The sequence below is a fragment of the Calliphora vicina genome, chromosome 3 (genome assembly GCF_958450345.1).
Source record: "Calliphora vicina chromosome 3, idCalVici1.1, whole genome shotgun sequence".
NCBI classification, from domain to species: domain Eukaryota; kingdom Metazoa; phylum Arthropoda; class Insecta; order Diptera; family Calliphoridae; genus Calliphora; species Calliphora vicina.
In genome coordinates this window covers 37,931,351-37,948,930 of record NC_088782.1, presented here as the reverse complement: position 1 = coordinate 37,948,930, position 17,580 = coordinate 37,931,351, and the positions used below count along the sequence as shown (strand labels likewise).

At 32.1% G+C, this 17,580-nt stretch overlaps 2 protein-coding genes across 2 annotated transcripts in view; one reads left to right on the top strand and one right to left on the bottom strand.

Moving 5' to 3' along the window:
- Nucleotides 1-17,580, top strand: part of LOC135953297 (elongation factor-like GTPase 1) — a 328,020-nt gene that overhangs the window by 6,212 nt on the left and 304,228 nt on the right. Inside the window, exons 3-4 of the mRNA XM_065503116.1 lie at nt 62-1,134; nt 1,200-1,313. Of these exons, the coding sequence (XP_065359188.1) occupies nt 62-1,134; nt 1,200-1,313 (1,187 nt within the window). The remainder of the gene's footprint in view (nt 1-61; nt 1,135-1,199; nt 1,314-17,580) is intronic.
- The window catches only part of dsx-c73A (doublesex cognate 73A), a 90,538-nt gene continuing 77,258 nt past the window's right edge, over nt 4,301-17,580 (bottom strand). The window contains exons 4-5 of the mRNA XM_065505471.1: nt 5,207-5,357; nt 4,301-5,044 (exon numbers count right to left, since the gene is read on the bottom strand). Of these exons, the coding sequence (XP_065361543.1) occupies nt 4,335-5,044; nt 5,207-5,357 (861 nt within the window). The 3' untranslated portion in view covers nt 4,301-4,334. The remainder of the gene's footprint in view (nt 5,045-5,206; nt 5,358-17,580) is intronic.

Genomic DNA, 17,580 nt, shown 5'->3' with positions numbered 1-17,580 from the left:
GACAATTTGAAATCTGTATAATAAACATAATTAAAATTTTCTTTCCCTTTTCTTTAAATAGTTCCCTTTCCTTGGATTCGCCCTACATAAGTGAGGTCACTATTGGTGATTTATATCTATTCATGGGCGGTGAATTACAGGCTCTGGATGAAGTGCCGGCGGGTAATATAGTGGGCATAGGAGGCCTAGAACAAGATATTGCTAAAACCAGCACCTTAAGCAACACCATGTATTGCACCTCCTTTAGTGAACTTAGTGTCATGGCCACACCGATATTCCGTGTAGCCATAGAACCGGTAAATCCTTCCGAAATGCCTAAACTCGTTAAAGGACTTAAACTGCTCAATCAAGCCGATGCTTGTGTACAGGTATCGGTAGAGCCAACGGGAGAACATGTCATCACAACTTTGGGAGAAGTTCATGTTGAGAAATGTGTTCATGATTTGGAAGAAAGTTATGCCAAAATTAAAGTAAATGTCTCCAAACCTATTGTATCATTCCGTGAGACCATAGTGCCAGCAGCTACATTCGATATGGTCAATGAGGCCATAGTAAAAACTTCCGAAGATAAAGATATTTCTAAGAAAATTGTCACCATGCCAACGCTTAATAAATTGTGCACACTTAAAGTTATAGCCTTGCCTTTGCCTCAAGCTGTAGTAGATATAATAGAAAAATATCAAGCCTTTATTAAGGAATTTTCCAGTACTGCCAAATCCTCTAATGTATCGGAAAAATCCAAACAATTGTTACAGCAAATAAAGTCGCAACTTTCGACGGCTTTTAAAGACTTCGATACGAATGGCTTAACCACACTCTCTAACGAAGAGTTAATTGAGCGTATATGGTCCATGGGGCCTCGTCATTGCGGTTCTAATATATTGCTTAACTTAAGCGATTATGAGCATCCTAGTTTTTGGTGGCCTTTAGTAAATTCTTGCGAAGATATGGAGGCAACTAAAAAATCAGACGTTAGACGTGATTATAATAGTTCCTTTGTTAATGGTTTTCAATTGACCACCTCGGCTGGTCCTTTGTGTGAAGAGCCCATGCAAGGTGTTTGTTTTGTGGTTCTGGAGTGGTCTGTTGAGGCTTCAGATGAGTTGAATTCAAAGGCATATGGTCCGTTTTCGGGTGAGTTATTGATTTAAATTGAATTTTAGCTTAAATTATTAATTTTTGTTTATATTTATTTGCAGGTCAAGTTTTAACCGCTTCTAAAGAAGCCTGTCGTCAAGCTTTCCAAAATCAACCGCAACGTTTAGTCAGTCCTATGTACAGCTGTAATATAGTGGTAAATGCTGAAGTTATGGGTAAGTTTCGAATATTTTAAATGTTATCTGGGATATTTTTTTTTATAATTCAAAGTGGGATTTACGCCTTCTCAATCTATATGTTAATTTCAAACAAAGGACATAAAAAAACGACGCGTCTTGCTTTATCTCATTTCAATATTTATTTTATTTCAATAAAGAAATGATTGTATTTTTATTCGAACAATAAAATTTCTGAAACAAGAGTTTCAGAAATTCTCAAAAATTACTCCCCGGGAGATTATCAATAATCTAAAATTGGAAAATAGCGAAAGTCCGACTGAATATTCGCTTTCGGATTATGCCAAAAATAGGCCTAATACCAATATTCTGTCAAAATTTGCACGAATTATGGAATTTTAAAGTAGAAACATATTTTGAATATAATTAATAGAAGACAAAAGCGTATTTTTTATTGTAAAATGACTAAGCATAGTTTAAAAACTGTTCACTCAAATAAATTTATCATTTGAATATGAAAAAACAAGATTAATGAAGTACACAATTTAAGATGGTTTGTTTCGGATTATGCCGAATATTGATTTGTTGGCCGAATATTAGGTTAGGTTCGGTTTCGGTCTGAACTAGGCCACTACTTATTGCTAAAAAAACCGTGCTGTTCGTACACAATTTGCCAAAGGACATTTAAACTGGCCGAGGCAGAATTTTTCGAATGCATCCAAATACAATTTAAAATGCAGTGATAGGATAACAATAAGACGACCTAAGGGAAAGAGACTGGATCTCAAGTACACAAATTGACGATGGTGTATTACTATTTTTCATGACCAGATTTGGGTTCAATTCATATCATAAAAGATTCTAAATGACTGGAATTGAATACAGATCTATTAGTTACAATCTAATGAGAAACATACGTGTTTCGAAGTGGCCTGCCCCATGCCCAGATCTCAATTCCATAGAAAATATATTGTTAAATAAAACGTAGTTTAACAATATTTACGACTCAGGCCAATATACGTAAGATTGATTAAAATCCATATTTATAACCATTAGTACAAATCGAGGTTAGAGGAGTACTGTCGGAAAGCCTTTTAATATCGAGAGGTGTCCGCCATGGTTGTATACTATCCCCACTATTGTTTAATATATATTTCGAGAAGAACCAAAGTACCAAATTTTCGTTGCTGGTTGTCCGAGTTTCACGTATGATCTCTTACACTTCGGATTATCATAATGGATCCATTTTTCATTGCAAGTATGCAAAAATGATTTTGCATGCTCTTGATGAGTTTGTCAACAATCTTCATGGAGTAATGCACCCAATTCTTGGCCTTCAAACTTTTTTTGGCTGGCCCGGGTGATCTTTGTCTTCCGTGTCAAAATCACGACTTCTGAACCGCACAAACCATCTCTCGCACGTTGAAACCGATAGAACACATTCACCATAAGCTTCGGTTAGCAATCGGTGTCCTTCAGCGGCACTTTTTTTCAAAGTAAAGCAAAACTTCCCGCATATGACGCTTTGTTGGCACAATATTCGTAACATTATAGTGTTGTTTACACTAATGTTCAATAACTAAGTGAGAATAAATGACAGATATGTACCCTTCAAAATGACATACATGTTGTTAAAAAGAACAATCGTATTCAAAAGATACGCCATCTATTGTAAATTCCGCATATTTAAGTCATAAATTATGTTCCAATTCGCTGATTTTTACATTTTCTAGAGGCAGTCGAAAACTAATTCTATTTTTTGTAGCGTTCGGGATACCATTTTCATTTAAAATGTTTTGGAAACATCTAATTGACAAATCCTATTTTTTCACTAAACAAATTTGCTATCGAAAAATGTAGATAAGAAAAATAAATTCTTCAGATTTCTTTATTTTTTCATATCAAAAGCGTATGAATGTCGCGTTCGAGACGATAGAAAAATTTCGATTGTTTTGTCAACCACCATATATTTGGTTTAACTTTTTGAAAAAATGCTTTGAATCAAAGTTAGTCTTATAAAATCACTTCAATAATTAAAAGCAATTTAACTCGAAATTTATTTTTATGGAGTTATGAACCACTTGATTCAAATGAGCGTATTTGCAAATAACAACAATTGTTTCGAAAATATTTTTCTAAAGATTTATTTTTATTAAAAAAATGTTCGTATAAATATAAATTTTATTACAATAAAATTTTGCAAATGCAATTATTACATGATTTCGTTTAGTTTATTCGATATTAAATATAAATATATTGTATAAATATTATTATCATTATTATTTTTTATTATTTATCTATAAAATTAATTAATTTAAAGTCTAGTAAATGCCGCTTATTATTTAAAGAAAAAAATAAACACACAATTTTTGTGTGTACAAATTATTTGAATCAAATAGTGGATTGATTTCACATATAAATCAATATTTTAATTTAAAATCAATAAATTTATTAATTTCAGTTTTCTATAAATTACTTTTACTTCTTGTTTTTTTTGTTTTTTCAATTGTTAAAAATAAATAGCTCTAATTATATTAAATTACTATATAATATAATATGTGTTTTTTAATGATTGTTTAAATACGACGACGTTAAAATGCAAAAACGAAAAATAAAAACAAATTAATTAAATAATATTATAATAATATTATGGTAAATATTGCAATTATTTAATTAATTCGTTGTAATATTTTTCTTTGATCATGTTTTTAAATAACTTAAAATTAACTTAAAATTTTAAATTAAATTAATATTGTTTTTTTTATTATTTATAAATATGATGATTTTTTTTTAACTTATAATGAAATCTGTCGACAAATTTCTTATAAACAAACAAAAATTACTAAATGAAATTGATTTGATTTGCATTTTGTTTAAATTCAGTCACAGTTATTTTGTTTTCTTTTAATATTACAAATTTTAAATTTTAAGGTTTTTTATTTAAAAAAAAAAATCCTTTGTTAACCCCTAAAAATTACTTGGAAATTTCTATTTTTAGATTTATAAATTCTACCTACACCCCTGTTAGTTGCTTTTTATAGTTTTTCATTTGATCTGTACTTAATCCCAGACTACGGTTTTCTCAAATTCTATAACACGATCCCAGGGAAATTCGGGTACATCATCATCGGGATCAATGGTATTTTCACTTAACGATCTCTTTTCACGTTTCAACTCCTCCGTCTTGGTAGTGTCTTCACTTAAGGTGGTATTGGCCTCTTCGGCCGCCTGTGTTGAGGTATTGATCAATAGTTTATTATCCACCTCGGTGGCAGCCTCTATGGGGGCATCACCTTCACGTTCATTATTACGGCCATAGCCAGCGCCTGGGAAATTATTTATAGAAACCGGTTCGGGTCTATTATTATAGTTATTGTTGTTGCTGTTGAAGGAAGCAGACGATATGCTCTCGGGTCTATTTAAATATTGATAATTTCCTTGTTGCGTTTGATATGAATCGGATGCTCCGTGATAGTTATTGCTAGGGGCTGCATTAAAGTTTGAGGAAGAAGAGGCGCTTTGGGAACTTTGTGAGGAGGAACTGCTACCATATGAAGGTCTGCCGTAGGCATCTTTGTTATTACCAAGGTTGCTTTGGCCAAAGGCAGTTTGTGAGCCTGGTCTATAGAAAGGTTTTTGCAATTGATAGCGTTTGGGTGGTTGAGCCGAGGGTTTGCGTATGGAATAGCCAGGTTTAACACACATCATACCGAATACACGTATACCGGGTACGCTGGCGTATGTGGGTTGATCATGAGCCATGGGACCCTCTGTAAAGAAAGAAGAAACAAAATTATTAATTTAAGATTCCATGCAAATTCCCTTTTATCTAATTCTGCACTTCTTAATTTGACCTAAAATTCCATTTTATTTTGGATTTGTTCAAAAACTTTGTTGATAATTCGTTGATTGTATTTATATAGTTTACTTACCCATTTTAAAGTGATCTGGACATCTGCATATAACCAAATAATGTGACTTGCCCGTACGAGTATTTTGTAAAGCCAACAAAGACCAGTCTTTGGGTGAACGGCATTCTCTCATTTCTGTGGTTGCTTCACATGTTTTAGCCAAAGTTATTGCCTGTAATGGTAAATAAGAATAAACTAATTTAGCAACTGAAACATCTATTAAAAAAATCATGTAAAATGTATAAGAATAAACTGGTAATGAAGTTGATGTTAATTCTAATAACGCCTATGATCCAATAAACACCGACAGCAACCGCTGCAATTATTTATACACGGCGCCATCTTCCTTTCAGTAGCTTCATGAAAGTTCTATTTCTACAATGATCAAATCAAAGCTTTTATTCAATGTTGTATGTTCCACAGCTATATTAATAATGTCCAAAGTTATATTAATTGCTGTTAATCGGCCGGTAAACCAGATTGTCCAAAATTAGTAGTCTCCAGAAATAGAAATGTTGTGAAACAACTTGAAACCAGCCGTTAGAAACTGTTCGATTACAATTTCGTAACAATATTTAATTTTCATTGGTTTTTAAATGGATTTGAACTCAATGCTGGAAGATCTTAATGCTACTGTAGTCATAATAAAATGTTGGTATTCCAAAACTATTCATATTGACTACAGAATGAAAGAATTTTTAAAAAAAAAAATGTGTGAAATAAAATGTTCTTCTCACTGTTAGCGCTTCATTAGGCATCACCCATTGGCAACCAAGGCTATATATAGTGTGTTACGTCTACCATTCCATAAAATGTCTATTTTCACCACTGATCCTCTAAATTCTTTTGCAATAATCATTTTTTTCACATACAATTTTCTCAAATTCCATAATTATTTCAGTTATCCCCCTATTTGTGTTAGATTAGGGATCCTCTGGGGTACCAACCATATATAGTGTATTGCATGTACCATTTCAAAAATGTCCATTTAGAATACTGATCCTCTAAAGAATATTTTCTAGAAATCTTTTTATCAAAATAATTTTCTCAAATTCCAAAATTGTACTATAAGAAATCCCTGGGATACCAGATCTATTTGGTGTATTATGTGTACCATTCCAAAAAAATACATTTTCACCACTGATCGATCTTCTAAAGAATTTTTTAAAAAACCCAATTTTTTTTCACATTCAATTTTCACAAAATCCATTATTATTTCAGTTATCCCATTATTAATGCCCCTGGGGTACGAACCTCAGGTTATGTATTACATGACCATTCCAAAAATGCTAATTTTGACTACTGATCCTCTAAAGAATATTTTCTAAAAAACCTTTTTTTTTTCAAATTAAATTTTCTCGAATTTCAAAATTGTTTCAGCTCTTAGTATTCTATTAATAACCCCATAGGATACCAAATCTATTTGGTGTATTATGTGTATTATTCCAAAAATTTCTATTTTCATCACTGATCATCTAAAAATGTTTTCAATAATAATTTTTTTCACATTAAATTTTCTCAAATTCCATAATTATTTCAGTTATTCCACTATTAGTGCTCCATTAGGGATCACCTGGGGCACCAACCCTATAAAGTGAATTACAAGAACCATTTCAAAAATGTGCATTTTGACTACTGATCCTCTAAAAAATATTTTTTCAAATTAAATTTTTTTAAATTCCAAAATTATTTCAGCAACCCACTATTAGTGATCCATTAAGGACTACCACCAAACCTATATATGTATAACGTATACCATTCCAAAAATAAGTTTTTTCTGATTTTCATTACTGATCCTCTAAAGAATTTTTATCAAATATCATATTCTTTTAAATTAAAAAAATATTTCAGCTAAGCCACTATTAGTGCTACATTAAGGACTCCCTAAGCTACCAAACCTATATAGTGTATTAAGTATACCATTCCAAAAATGTTAATTTTCATCACTGATCTTCATTTTTTTTTTTCAAAATCTTATTTTTTGAAAATAATTTTTTTTCTCGAATTTCAAAATTATTTCAGCTAAACCACTATTAGTGCTCCATTAGGGACCCCTGGCCTACAAAACCTATATAGTGCGTTATATGTACCATGAAGAATTTATTTTTTGCCATCCAAATTTACATATTCCATAAAAATTTTACTCGTTTCACTATTGTTGACCTTCTAAAGTATCACTCCTCAATTGTTTTCCATTCTCGCCCATTACGTCTAAAGTACTATCTCTGTTAAATAATTAACAGTGCAATGTTAAATACAAAATAAGCTTTGTTACAAAATGTGGTTTTTGTCTCTACTAGTTTACACGCATAATTAAATACAGGAACATTCAAAGATCGCAACTGAATGCGAAAAACCTGCAATATACGGTGCACCGCGGTGGCAGGGGATGAACACTGTAATGGTGTGTAAATTCATGTTGAGAACTTAATTCCATATTTGCTTCAAGTTTTTTAAAAACTAGTTAGCGCATAAAGTAGTTTGAATCAAATGGTTTTATGGTTCTTCGCAAACATTTGCATGGCACAAGATCAATGCAAAATGATCGACTTCGAATACTACACCATTATTTGTGTATTAGAAGTATTGCGTACAAACTAAATTTTGTAAATCTCCCAAAAATACTGAATCTGAAACTCTCAAACATTTACTAGATGCATTTGCATCTCGCCGATTTTTCCAAAACTCAACATTAGTGCGATCCTTCTGCTGTTGTATACCCAAACTAAAAGCTATTATCAATAATGTTTCAACATCTATGTAAGTAATTGCGAATCGCAACCAAAAATTAAAATTATGCTTTTCAATTAAACTCCATTAAGCTAAATTTAACATGACATTTGGCAAACTTAAAATTAAGCTCTAAAATGCCAAACATTTTAGATTTCATTTGATAATTTTGCCATTATCACCAATTTGAATCGGATAAAAAAGAAGAACATGTTTTTGCAACTTATGTCTCATCATGTAAGATCACGTTTTGATAATGACCGTCATTTAATTTCATTTCAAGTAACTGACGCATTTTGAAGTCGAATCCTTTTATGTCATTAAAATACCGCTATTCACGATTTAAGCGCAACACAAAAACAACAAAAATAGAGAAATGTCTAAAGATCTTATAAAAACCTTTCATTACCTAAAGATTCTAACATATCCATTTATCTTTGCAAGACAAAAAAAAAAACATTGAATACCAAGCAGTATTCACATTTTTAGTTGTTGTAGCTAGCTACTAGTTTCTTTTGCAAAATGTTTTGATTTTTTATTTAGATTTTAGTCTATTTTGCTTTATTTTGGCTTGAGGTCATTTTGTTCTTCTTTTTTTGTTGTTGTTGTTGTTGTGGGGTTGATACTGTTGTTTCACATTCAGTAGACTCAATTTGACAAACGGTAGACTTTGAATTGTCATTAATAGCTTAACAAATTGCCCATCGTCTTGACTAACTACGTAAGTATAGCTGTCTGTCTTTATGTCTACATTCTGAGCCATTTATTTAAACATACATGTTTTTTGTTTTTAAGTTACCCCTCTGTCCGTTAGACTATTCATTTTGAAACTAAAGTAACAGTATATTGTTTTTGGTTTTAAGACATTTTTTTCTGTTCTTGTTTTGCTTTCAGTAGTCTATTTTATGTGTCTATTATGGCTTTTAGCCATATAATTAATTTGAAAGCAATTTTTCCGAAAACCATAGCACAGACACTATATAATTTTCGTATTTTTGCGATCAACATGATAACGGTTTTTAAGTTTATGTTTATGTCAGACTAATGCTTTGGAGGAGATTCTGATGAGTTTTTGTTTTGTAGGTTTTGGTTTACATAATTTAAAATACTTGCATATTTCTTTAATTTATTTTAAATACTGCGACTAATAGGTATAATTGGAGATATGGTATCACTGGTGTAGAACGATCTAATTAGTAGAGTTTGGAAATTCCGATCGTTTCTTTTCAAGATTCTCACTTAGTTGTTGAACATTATAATGTAAACAATAAAGATTTTTTTTGCTTTACTTCTTTAATTTGAAAGCAAAGTGTCACTGGAGCACGCCGATTGCTCACCAAAGCTTACTGTGAATGTATTCCATCGGTTTCAATGTGCGAGAAGTGGGTTTTTCAGTTCAGAAGTGGTGATTTTGACAGGGAAGTCAAAAGTCACACAAAAAGTGGGATGACAAACACCCCCATCGACAATAACTTGTAAAATTTTTTTCCCATGAAATAAATATTCATTTCCATCGAAGGGAAAATTGCTATTGTGATATTCCCATGAACTTTTCATTCACAATAGTTGATTTTGTTCGTAACAGCTGCTTATTGTTTACAAAATTCCATCTACAAATTTCACAACATTGGAAATTTTTTCACGTGAACAAAGTTGATGAACGAGAAATGGGAAAAGGCAACATATTTCATTTGAAATATTGATTCGCAATAGGGGTGAAAGATTGAAAGATTGAGGGAACTATTCAAGCAACAATTTCAGAACATTTGCAAGCAGCAGGATTCATCCAAAAGCAGGTACATACCTTACGAATTGAAACTGAGAGACCTTGAAAGGCGATTTGCATTTCCGAAATGATGTTTGAACGCTGCAAAATGGATCCAATACGAAAACCCGAAGCGTAACAGATCGTAAGTGAATGGCGCTAATGCAAAGCTCTGTATTTGGTGGGACCAAAAGGGTCCTATCTATTATGAGCTGCTGAAATCTGGCCAGACCATCACAGGGAACCTGTATCGAACGCAACTGATTCGTTTGAAGCGAGCATTAGCCGAAAAACATCGGCCAATGCTATTTGTTTCGATCGAAACAGAACGCTCTATCTGGTATACGCTTCAGTTAGGAACAGAGTATTCGATATTGGCTTAATTCGTTCTTGGCCTCAAAAGATGAACAGTTCTTTTGGCTCGGAATTCATATGTTGCCAGAAAGATGGGAAAAGGTCATTGCTAACAATGGGCAATATTTTAACCATCCAAATTTATGTGAACGTTTCTCTTACTAACATTTGAGAAGGTTTGACCTGTCATTTGAAATATCTAGCGAGATTTGTTTATAATTACCAGTGCTCGTTATTTGAACGTTTCAATGACGTTCCAACGACAATAGGATCTTCGCTCTCGATCATTCGGATTCTCACTCGGCCAAAAAACCAGCAACCGTTAGGTTTTCCTCAGAGATGAATTTTTGATTACAGCAGAACTGTTACAACAACAACTGCCAATGAAATTTGATTTGATAGTGCTTTATTAATATACATTTTATTTTCAAAGATATTTAGCTAAGACACTATAAGCAAGTAAGTGAAGACACAATAGAGTGTTGGAAAATTCCCTGGATTTGAGCAAATCAAGTGTTTTGGCTAAATCACGTAAATGGAATTGCACGGTTAGTTTAATATTTAAATTCTTTTTATTAAGGTCTAAATATGAAATATTCATACATTTGACGTCGCATAAAACCAAAATGTTGAATCCATAGATAAATACACATGGATCGGAAACCCTGTTGTCAAAAACCTAAATCAGTTGTCAAAAACCAAAGTGGTGAGAATCTATTAGTAAAAAAACAATGACAACACTCGTAAGGACTAAGATCGAAAATACCTTTACACACGTTTTTCATTCCAACGTTTAGCCCAGTTATTACGTTTAACCTTCGCTTTACCAATACCCACCCGGGTGACCACATCGTTTTTATTGATTTAATATTTTTTTTAATTTTGTTTCGATTTAAATGAAATTTATACTCACTGAACAAATTTTAAGGTTCTATAGAATTTAATAGAAACATTTTAAACTTTTTATAAGGTTTTTTAAATTTTTTAAAATTTCATTCGTCGCATATATTTATAAAAGTGTAGTGTCACCCGGGTGGGTATTGGTAAACCATGTACATAAAAAAACCTTTGGTAAAGCGAAGGTTAATGTCAATTATGTTCATTTGTTGTTAATATCTGATTAAAATGAGTGACGAGAAAAAAGTGCGTACTAAAATTATTAAATATTTTCAACAAAACCCAACTTGGTCCTACAAAAAGTTGGCCAAACAATCAAAGGTCTTTCGACAAACTGTTTCCAATGTTATTAAACAGTATTGGGAGAACTTGTCCTTTGATAGAAAACCTGGTTCAGGTAGGGGGAATGGTCCACATGATGTTTCTAAAACCAATAAATAGAAAGAATTTTCAAAAGAGCTCCCAACACATCCGGTAGGAAAGCAGTTCGGTTAGCTCAGTACTCGGACTATTTGGTAAAAAAAAGTTGAAGCCAAAGCAGGTTTAAAAACATACAAGGCTCGAAAAGTTCCTGACAGAAACTCTGCTAACAATTTAGAGGCCATAGGCAGAGCACGGAAATTGAAGCCAAATTTTATACAAAGAATATACCTACTGCATAATGGATGACAAAACATATGTTCTGGGAAATTTTTCGCAGCTTCCGGGTCATGTTGTAGAAAAGTTTTGGACCCAAAAGCTGTAAATTTTCTCAAAAAGTTCTTGGCAAGCAATATGCAGTTTGTTACAAAGGTCTCTCTCTATAAATACCGAAATTTACATCAAGAAATGCTTCTATACATAAGGCTTCTTAAAGTGTTCACTTATTTTTGGCCTGATTTGGCCTCATGTCACTATAAGAAAGGTCTTGAGTGGTGCAAGAACAATAATGTGGTATTTGTATCAAGAGATGCAAATCCTCCAAGCCTGGAGCTAAGGCCAGGAGAGATATTGGGCTCTTGTTAAAAGAGAATTGAAGAGCACAAAAAAGTTGTCCAAAAGTGTGGTCGATTTTAAACGGAGATGGACTACCTGTTCGAACAAAGTGACATAAATCTCAATAAAAAACCTTAATGGAAGGGTTTCCGGAAAAGGTTCATTAATTCATCACTATTGATTAGAGCTATAAAAATAATATTTTTTGTAAGTTGTATATAATTTCAATAAAATAAAATCAAAACTGTAAGTTACGATTTTTTCGATCTTAGTCCTTATGTGTGATTATTTTGAGTAATTTTGTTGTTTGAGGTTTTTTCTAGCTTCCGATATATATTTCGCTATGGTTGAAAGTATCTCTGATCAATTTATTTAAAATAAGGAAGTATTATTGCGTATTTTTAATAAGAAAACAACTTCGAATTTAATCATATTAAGAATATGGTTTCCAAAATTCATGTTTAAGAGCTAAACTAAATTTTTCTACTCGCACTTGTTTTAACAAAAATATTTTATATGTTAATTTTTTGTAAGGCAGTGGAAGAGCCTTGCTATGAAAAATACAGCTGATTTTAAGCTGATAAAGCATTAGTAATGTGAACACGATACTGTTTATATTTTATAAACAACTTCTTTAAACACGTACATTTGTTCATAGTGTGAACATGTCATAAGTATTTAAATGAGTTACCTGATATAATCTATAACAAAACAAGCCACAGAGTAATGTTAACATAACTTGTTTATGTATTCTTAAATACATAATAACTGCTGCTTAACTTGCACTATTACTTAGATCATTTTTACATAATAAAAATTTAAAATAATTTCAACTTCCTTAACATTTTTTACCACATCTAATTTTTTTTCTTTTACTCTAGCACTTTTTTTTGAGTAAATTATAGTCGTTTGCTGCAACATTAAATGACTTTGATGGTTTTGTTTTTTGTTTTTTTTTTCGCTTAAATCAAAGTAACTCTTTGACTCACCGTACTAGCACTTTAGCAGGAACAAACGAACATGTGTGTGTTTTTTAGCGAATTAAGAAATTATATAAATTTTTCACATCAGACATTGCTTCATTTTGACCCTATAAAGTCATGTTTTCTTTTAGTTTCTATGATGTTTCGTTATGTTCTGCTTTATTCAGCATTTCTAACAATGATTTTTTCTTTCTTGGCCATTAAAACATTTTATAACTTAATTCAGTTTTAGACATGAGTAACAACATTCGTTTCAACTATTGTTGTTTAATCTATAACTGCAAAAACAACAACTAGCTACTCGGCAACAGAATCCTGATCATCATCATCAACATCATTATTGTTGTAACGAGTCATCTTCAGATCTACCAGTGTACATTCACTCGTAAGCAATATTTTTCACATGTTTTTCTTTTTTCTATTTGCAAAAAAACTAGAGTTTTTTTTATTAAAAAATGTTAGAAAAAAAAAGAAAAGTAACTATAAACTGTAATACCTACCACTGTGTAACCTTTTAATACAATAAAAGTTTTCGGTCTAAGAAGTGGTACAAACTCGTAAAACTATCGCCATCATTCCATAACACACAACATCAAGAGAGAAAAAAATATATGCTAAAGCATTGTAAGTTGTATTGAACATAGTCAGGGAGGTTTAATTAGGGGAAGTTCAAATATTATCCTAAATTTCTTATTTTTTTTTTTTTTTAAACAAACATAAACTGCGAAGCGTTTTGCTTGTCTGCAGAAACACCCAGGATCTCTGGCAGGAATCGAACCCGCAACCCTTGGATTGATAGTCCAGCACACTATTGTCTAGTCTATAGGGGCACCCAATATAAACCACCATAGTTCGACTGTCTATTTTTTAAATTAACTTTCGAAGCCACCAAACAACTTAGGAATACTCTAATACAATAATCTATGTGATTGACTGATAAACTCGATTTTATTTTCGCAGATATTTAGCTAAGACACAATAATGAACGTAGCGAAGACACAATGCAGTGTAGCAGCAAATCAAGTAGTTTGAAGAGTTTTTTTTTGCTGATGTGCATGGAAAATCAAGTATTTTGTTCCCAATAACGTAAGTGAAAGCACTGGTTGGTTGGTTAACGTGTTAGTTCCTAGCGCGCGACCTGTCAAGTAGAGTTGAAAGATCCCGTTTTGACAAGACCACACCACTCATCAGATGTAGTGTCATATCTATCGTAATGAATACTAAAATGTAGAAGTTATTAGACCCAACCTGTAGCCGTGAGATATCTCAATAGGTCATTAAATCTAGACCCAGATACCTAACCAAGTTTGGTTAGTATGTATATGCCCAGGAATCTGAGCCTCTTGACAGGAATCTGTGCCTTAGGGCTTGGCATTCGCAGAGAAGGTGCAATATCGTTTCCTCTTTTTCCCTGTCCTTGCAGCTACGATAATGGTCGTTAAAGAGCAGTCTAAGGCGACTTGCATGTTTGCCTATCATCCAGTGCCCCGTTAATACTGTCAGCAACCTTGATATATCCTTTATATTACGGCGCCACATTAGCTTGCCCGCCCAGAACATCCTCCAGAATTCGTCTCCAGTCTCGAAGCCTACCGCTCCTTCAACCTCTTTGGAGATTACAGTTTAATACTTCTCTGCAGATGTCATTAACAGGTTTGCGTAGAATATGTGAAATTCATTTCTACTTCCTTCAACCGCTCTATAGGCTTTAAATAACATCTTTGGTATAATTGGACATTTGATATCCTTTTGTTTGGTCACCAAGTTAGTAAAATATTACTTAGCGATCTATTGATTAAGGCTTGCTTTCAATTTTGCATCCATATAATAGTAACGTATTATCGTTACCTTTAATAATACGCAGTTTTGTCCTGGTACTTATTTGATTGAAGGGTCTAATTTTGTAGGAACTTGCAAATGCAGCTTTTGCCTTTTTCATACTGTAAGGAATTTCAGTTCTTGCATCGTCATCTGGTAAAATTTAAAAGAATTTGTTCACCGATTCGATAAATTGACCATATTAAGTGAATGGATATAGATGGAGAGTAATAAAATTCATCCCCTTGGACTTGGTATCATTAATCTTTAGACTGTAATGTCTAGCTGTTCTGGATGCTTTGCATGCCATTGTATGCTTTGGATAGTAGGACAATATATTCAGTATACACAAGGTCATTCAGATGTTCCTTTCGAAGTTGGTGCCAAATTATCCCTCGATGTGCATCGTTGTCAATTGTAGAAAGCAAATTTCGTCGATGAAATTGCAAAATAATAGTTTACAATTGTGTCATTTTGCATATGTTTGTCATGGAAAAACAGTCGAAATTCAAAATCACAAACACGTTTCATCATTATTTTGACTTGTGAGTAAATTAACTATGTACTTCCTAAAGGGAAAAATATAACTGACTACACTCTCGATTACTTAGGGGTATTAAAGCGACATTTGACTCTATATTAGATTATCTGGGATATGTAAAGTAGCTAATTCATTTACAAATGAACCAATAATCTATATAAAATGGGTATTAGTAAAAATATAATAGGGAAACTGAAAGAAAATCAAACCCTTATTTAAATTACCTTGAGTGTATGTTTGTGAGAGTTATTCCATACTTTGATACATAATTCTATTTGGAAGTCGTAACATTTGTTACATCCATCTATCTCCATTTACTGAATAAAAGAACATTTCGAGTCCAACATCAATTTCAAATGTAGTAATAAAGAATTTTTTTCTATTATTATTTTTTTTTTTAGCTTTTTGCTGTTTTGAATTCATCGTCGTCGTCGTCATCTTCTCAATTACATGCTTGTTACAAAAGATCACTTTTGTTGTACATAAAAATGGTCTTGTTGTTTCTGCTGTTTATAGTTTTTTCTTAAAATTTTTCATTTTAGTTCAAAGTATTAAAACCACTATAATCACATTTTTTTTTTGCTTTGTTACCAAATAGCAATTTAATAGAAAAATGGAAATAAAAAATGAAAAAAAAAAAATATGTTTAAATCCAAAGTCTTAGTTTAGTTAAGACTTGGTCTAAACCATGTTTGATGGCAAGACAAGACGTGTTCATTCGATAATTTCCTACTTGTTTGGAATGAATGAAGCCTTCTGCCATCTTTCTTTATTATTATTTTCTGCATTTCTGAGTTGTGTTTCTTTAATACATTTTTACATCATTTGCTACTGGTTACCTACAAAATAAAGTGTTTCCAGATTCTTTACTTATGTGTCTAAAAAGGCTTTTCAGTTTTCAAAAACAATCAATCTTAATCCTTAGTGCAGCTTCTTAAAGTGCAACATATTATTTCGAAATTAATTTCTGGCTTTCGAACGAACATGCAACTGTCTAACAGCCAGTCAGCCAGCCAGCTGTGTGTAGGCATCATCTTTTGTGGTTTTTTTGTGATATCAGAACAAATTGTGAACATCTGTATATTTCCGTGCTATTTTCATGATTTCCGCTTATGATTTCTAATTAATAGCGACTAGATTTGCTTGATTACCAAGTGGCAAATAATTTGCAGTTAATAGACAATTTAGTTTAGAGCGAGGGTTGTGTGATAAGATGGTGTTCATTAGCATATAAACACTTAAAAGTACCATGAAAACGTATAAAAAGTATCCATAAAAGTACAGTTTTAGACGAGTCAAAAAATACTATTGGAATACATGAAATTACCATTAACTCCCCATCCTTTGTGTGTTCTCTCATTCCGAATATTATGTACCTAATTTTATGTTTCGATAGAAAATTAAAAATGTACCATTAGATAAAAGAAAAGATACCATTATTCCCCCCTATGCTGGTACTTAAGTACCATTGGAAGTCATAAAAAGAGCCATTAACTCGTTCTCATTCTGAATATTATGTGCCTAATTTTTATATAGGCAATTAAAAACGTATTATTAGAGAGCATAAAATGTACTTAATGGTTCTTTTTCTGTGGATGCTTACTTCACTCTAGAAAAAGTACATATTTAGGAGAGTCAAAAAGTACCAGGGGAATAAATGAAAAAGGCCATTAACTCCCCCTAGTGCATTCTCCCATTCCGAATATTATGTGAATAATTTTATGTTTCGAGGTTCATTAATATATAAAATTAAAAAGGTACTACAAGAAGAGGTACCAAAAGACCCGTTTTGTAGGTACTTCACAACTTTAGAACAATAAAAAGTACCATTGGAAGTTATAAAAAGGTATCAATCCCTATTCCTCGTTGTCATTCATTCGGTGCCTAATTTCATTAACATAGAAAATTAAAAAAGTACAATCGGAAGCAAAAAGGTACCATTAAATCCCTCTTTTGGAGGTGGTTTTTGTAAATAAATATCTTTACAACTTCTTTATATATAGAAAATGTGTAGAGAAACCATTCAGATATATATACGACTAATTTCAGTTAAGAATTTTAACATTTTGAGGAGTTTTAGTAGTTTTTAGCATTTGATAGCTTAATTAATATTAATCATACGTTTAGTAGCACAAATTTATGTTTTTTTATACCCTTCACCGTCGTGAGAAGGGTATACATATATGGATATCTAATTCTGTCAGACATGCTTTCGAGAATTTTGCTATTTAAAATCAGCAAAATCGGTCCACAAATGGCTGAGACAACCTCGACTTTTGACCTATATCTGGATTACTAAGACATTAATATAGACAATATGGATATCTAATGA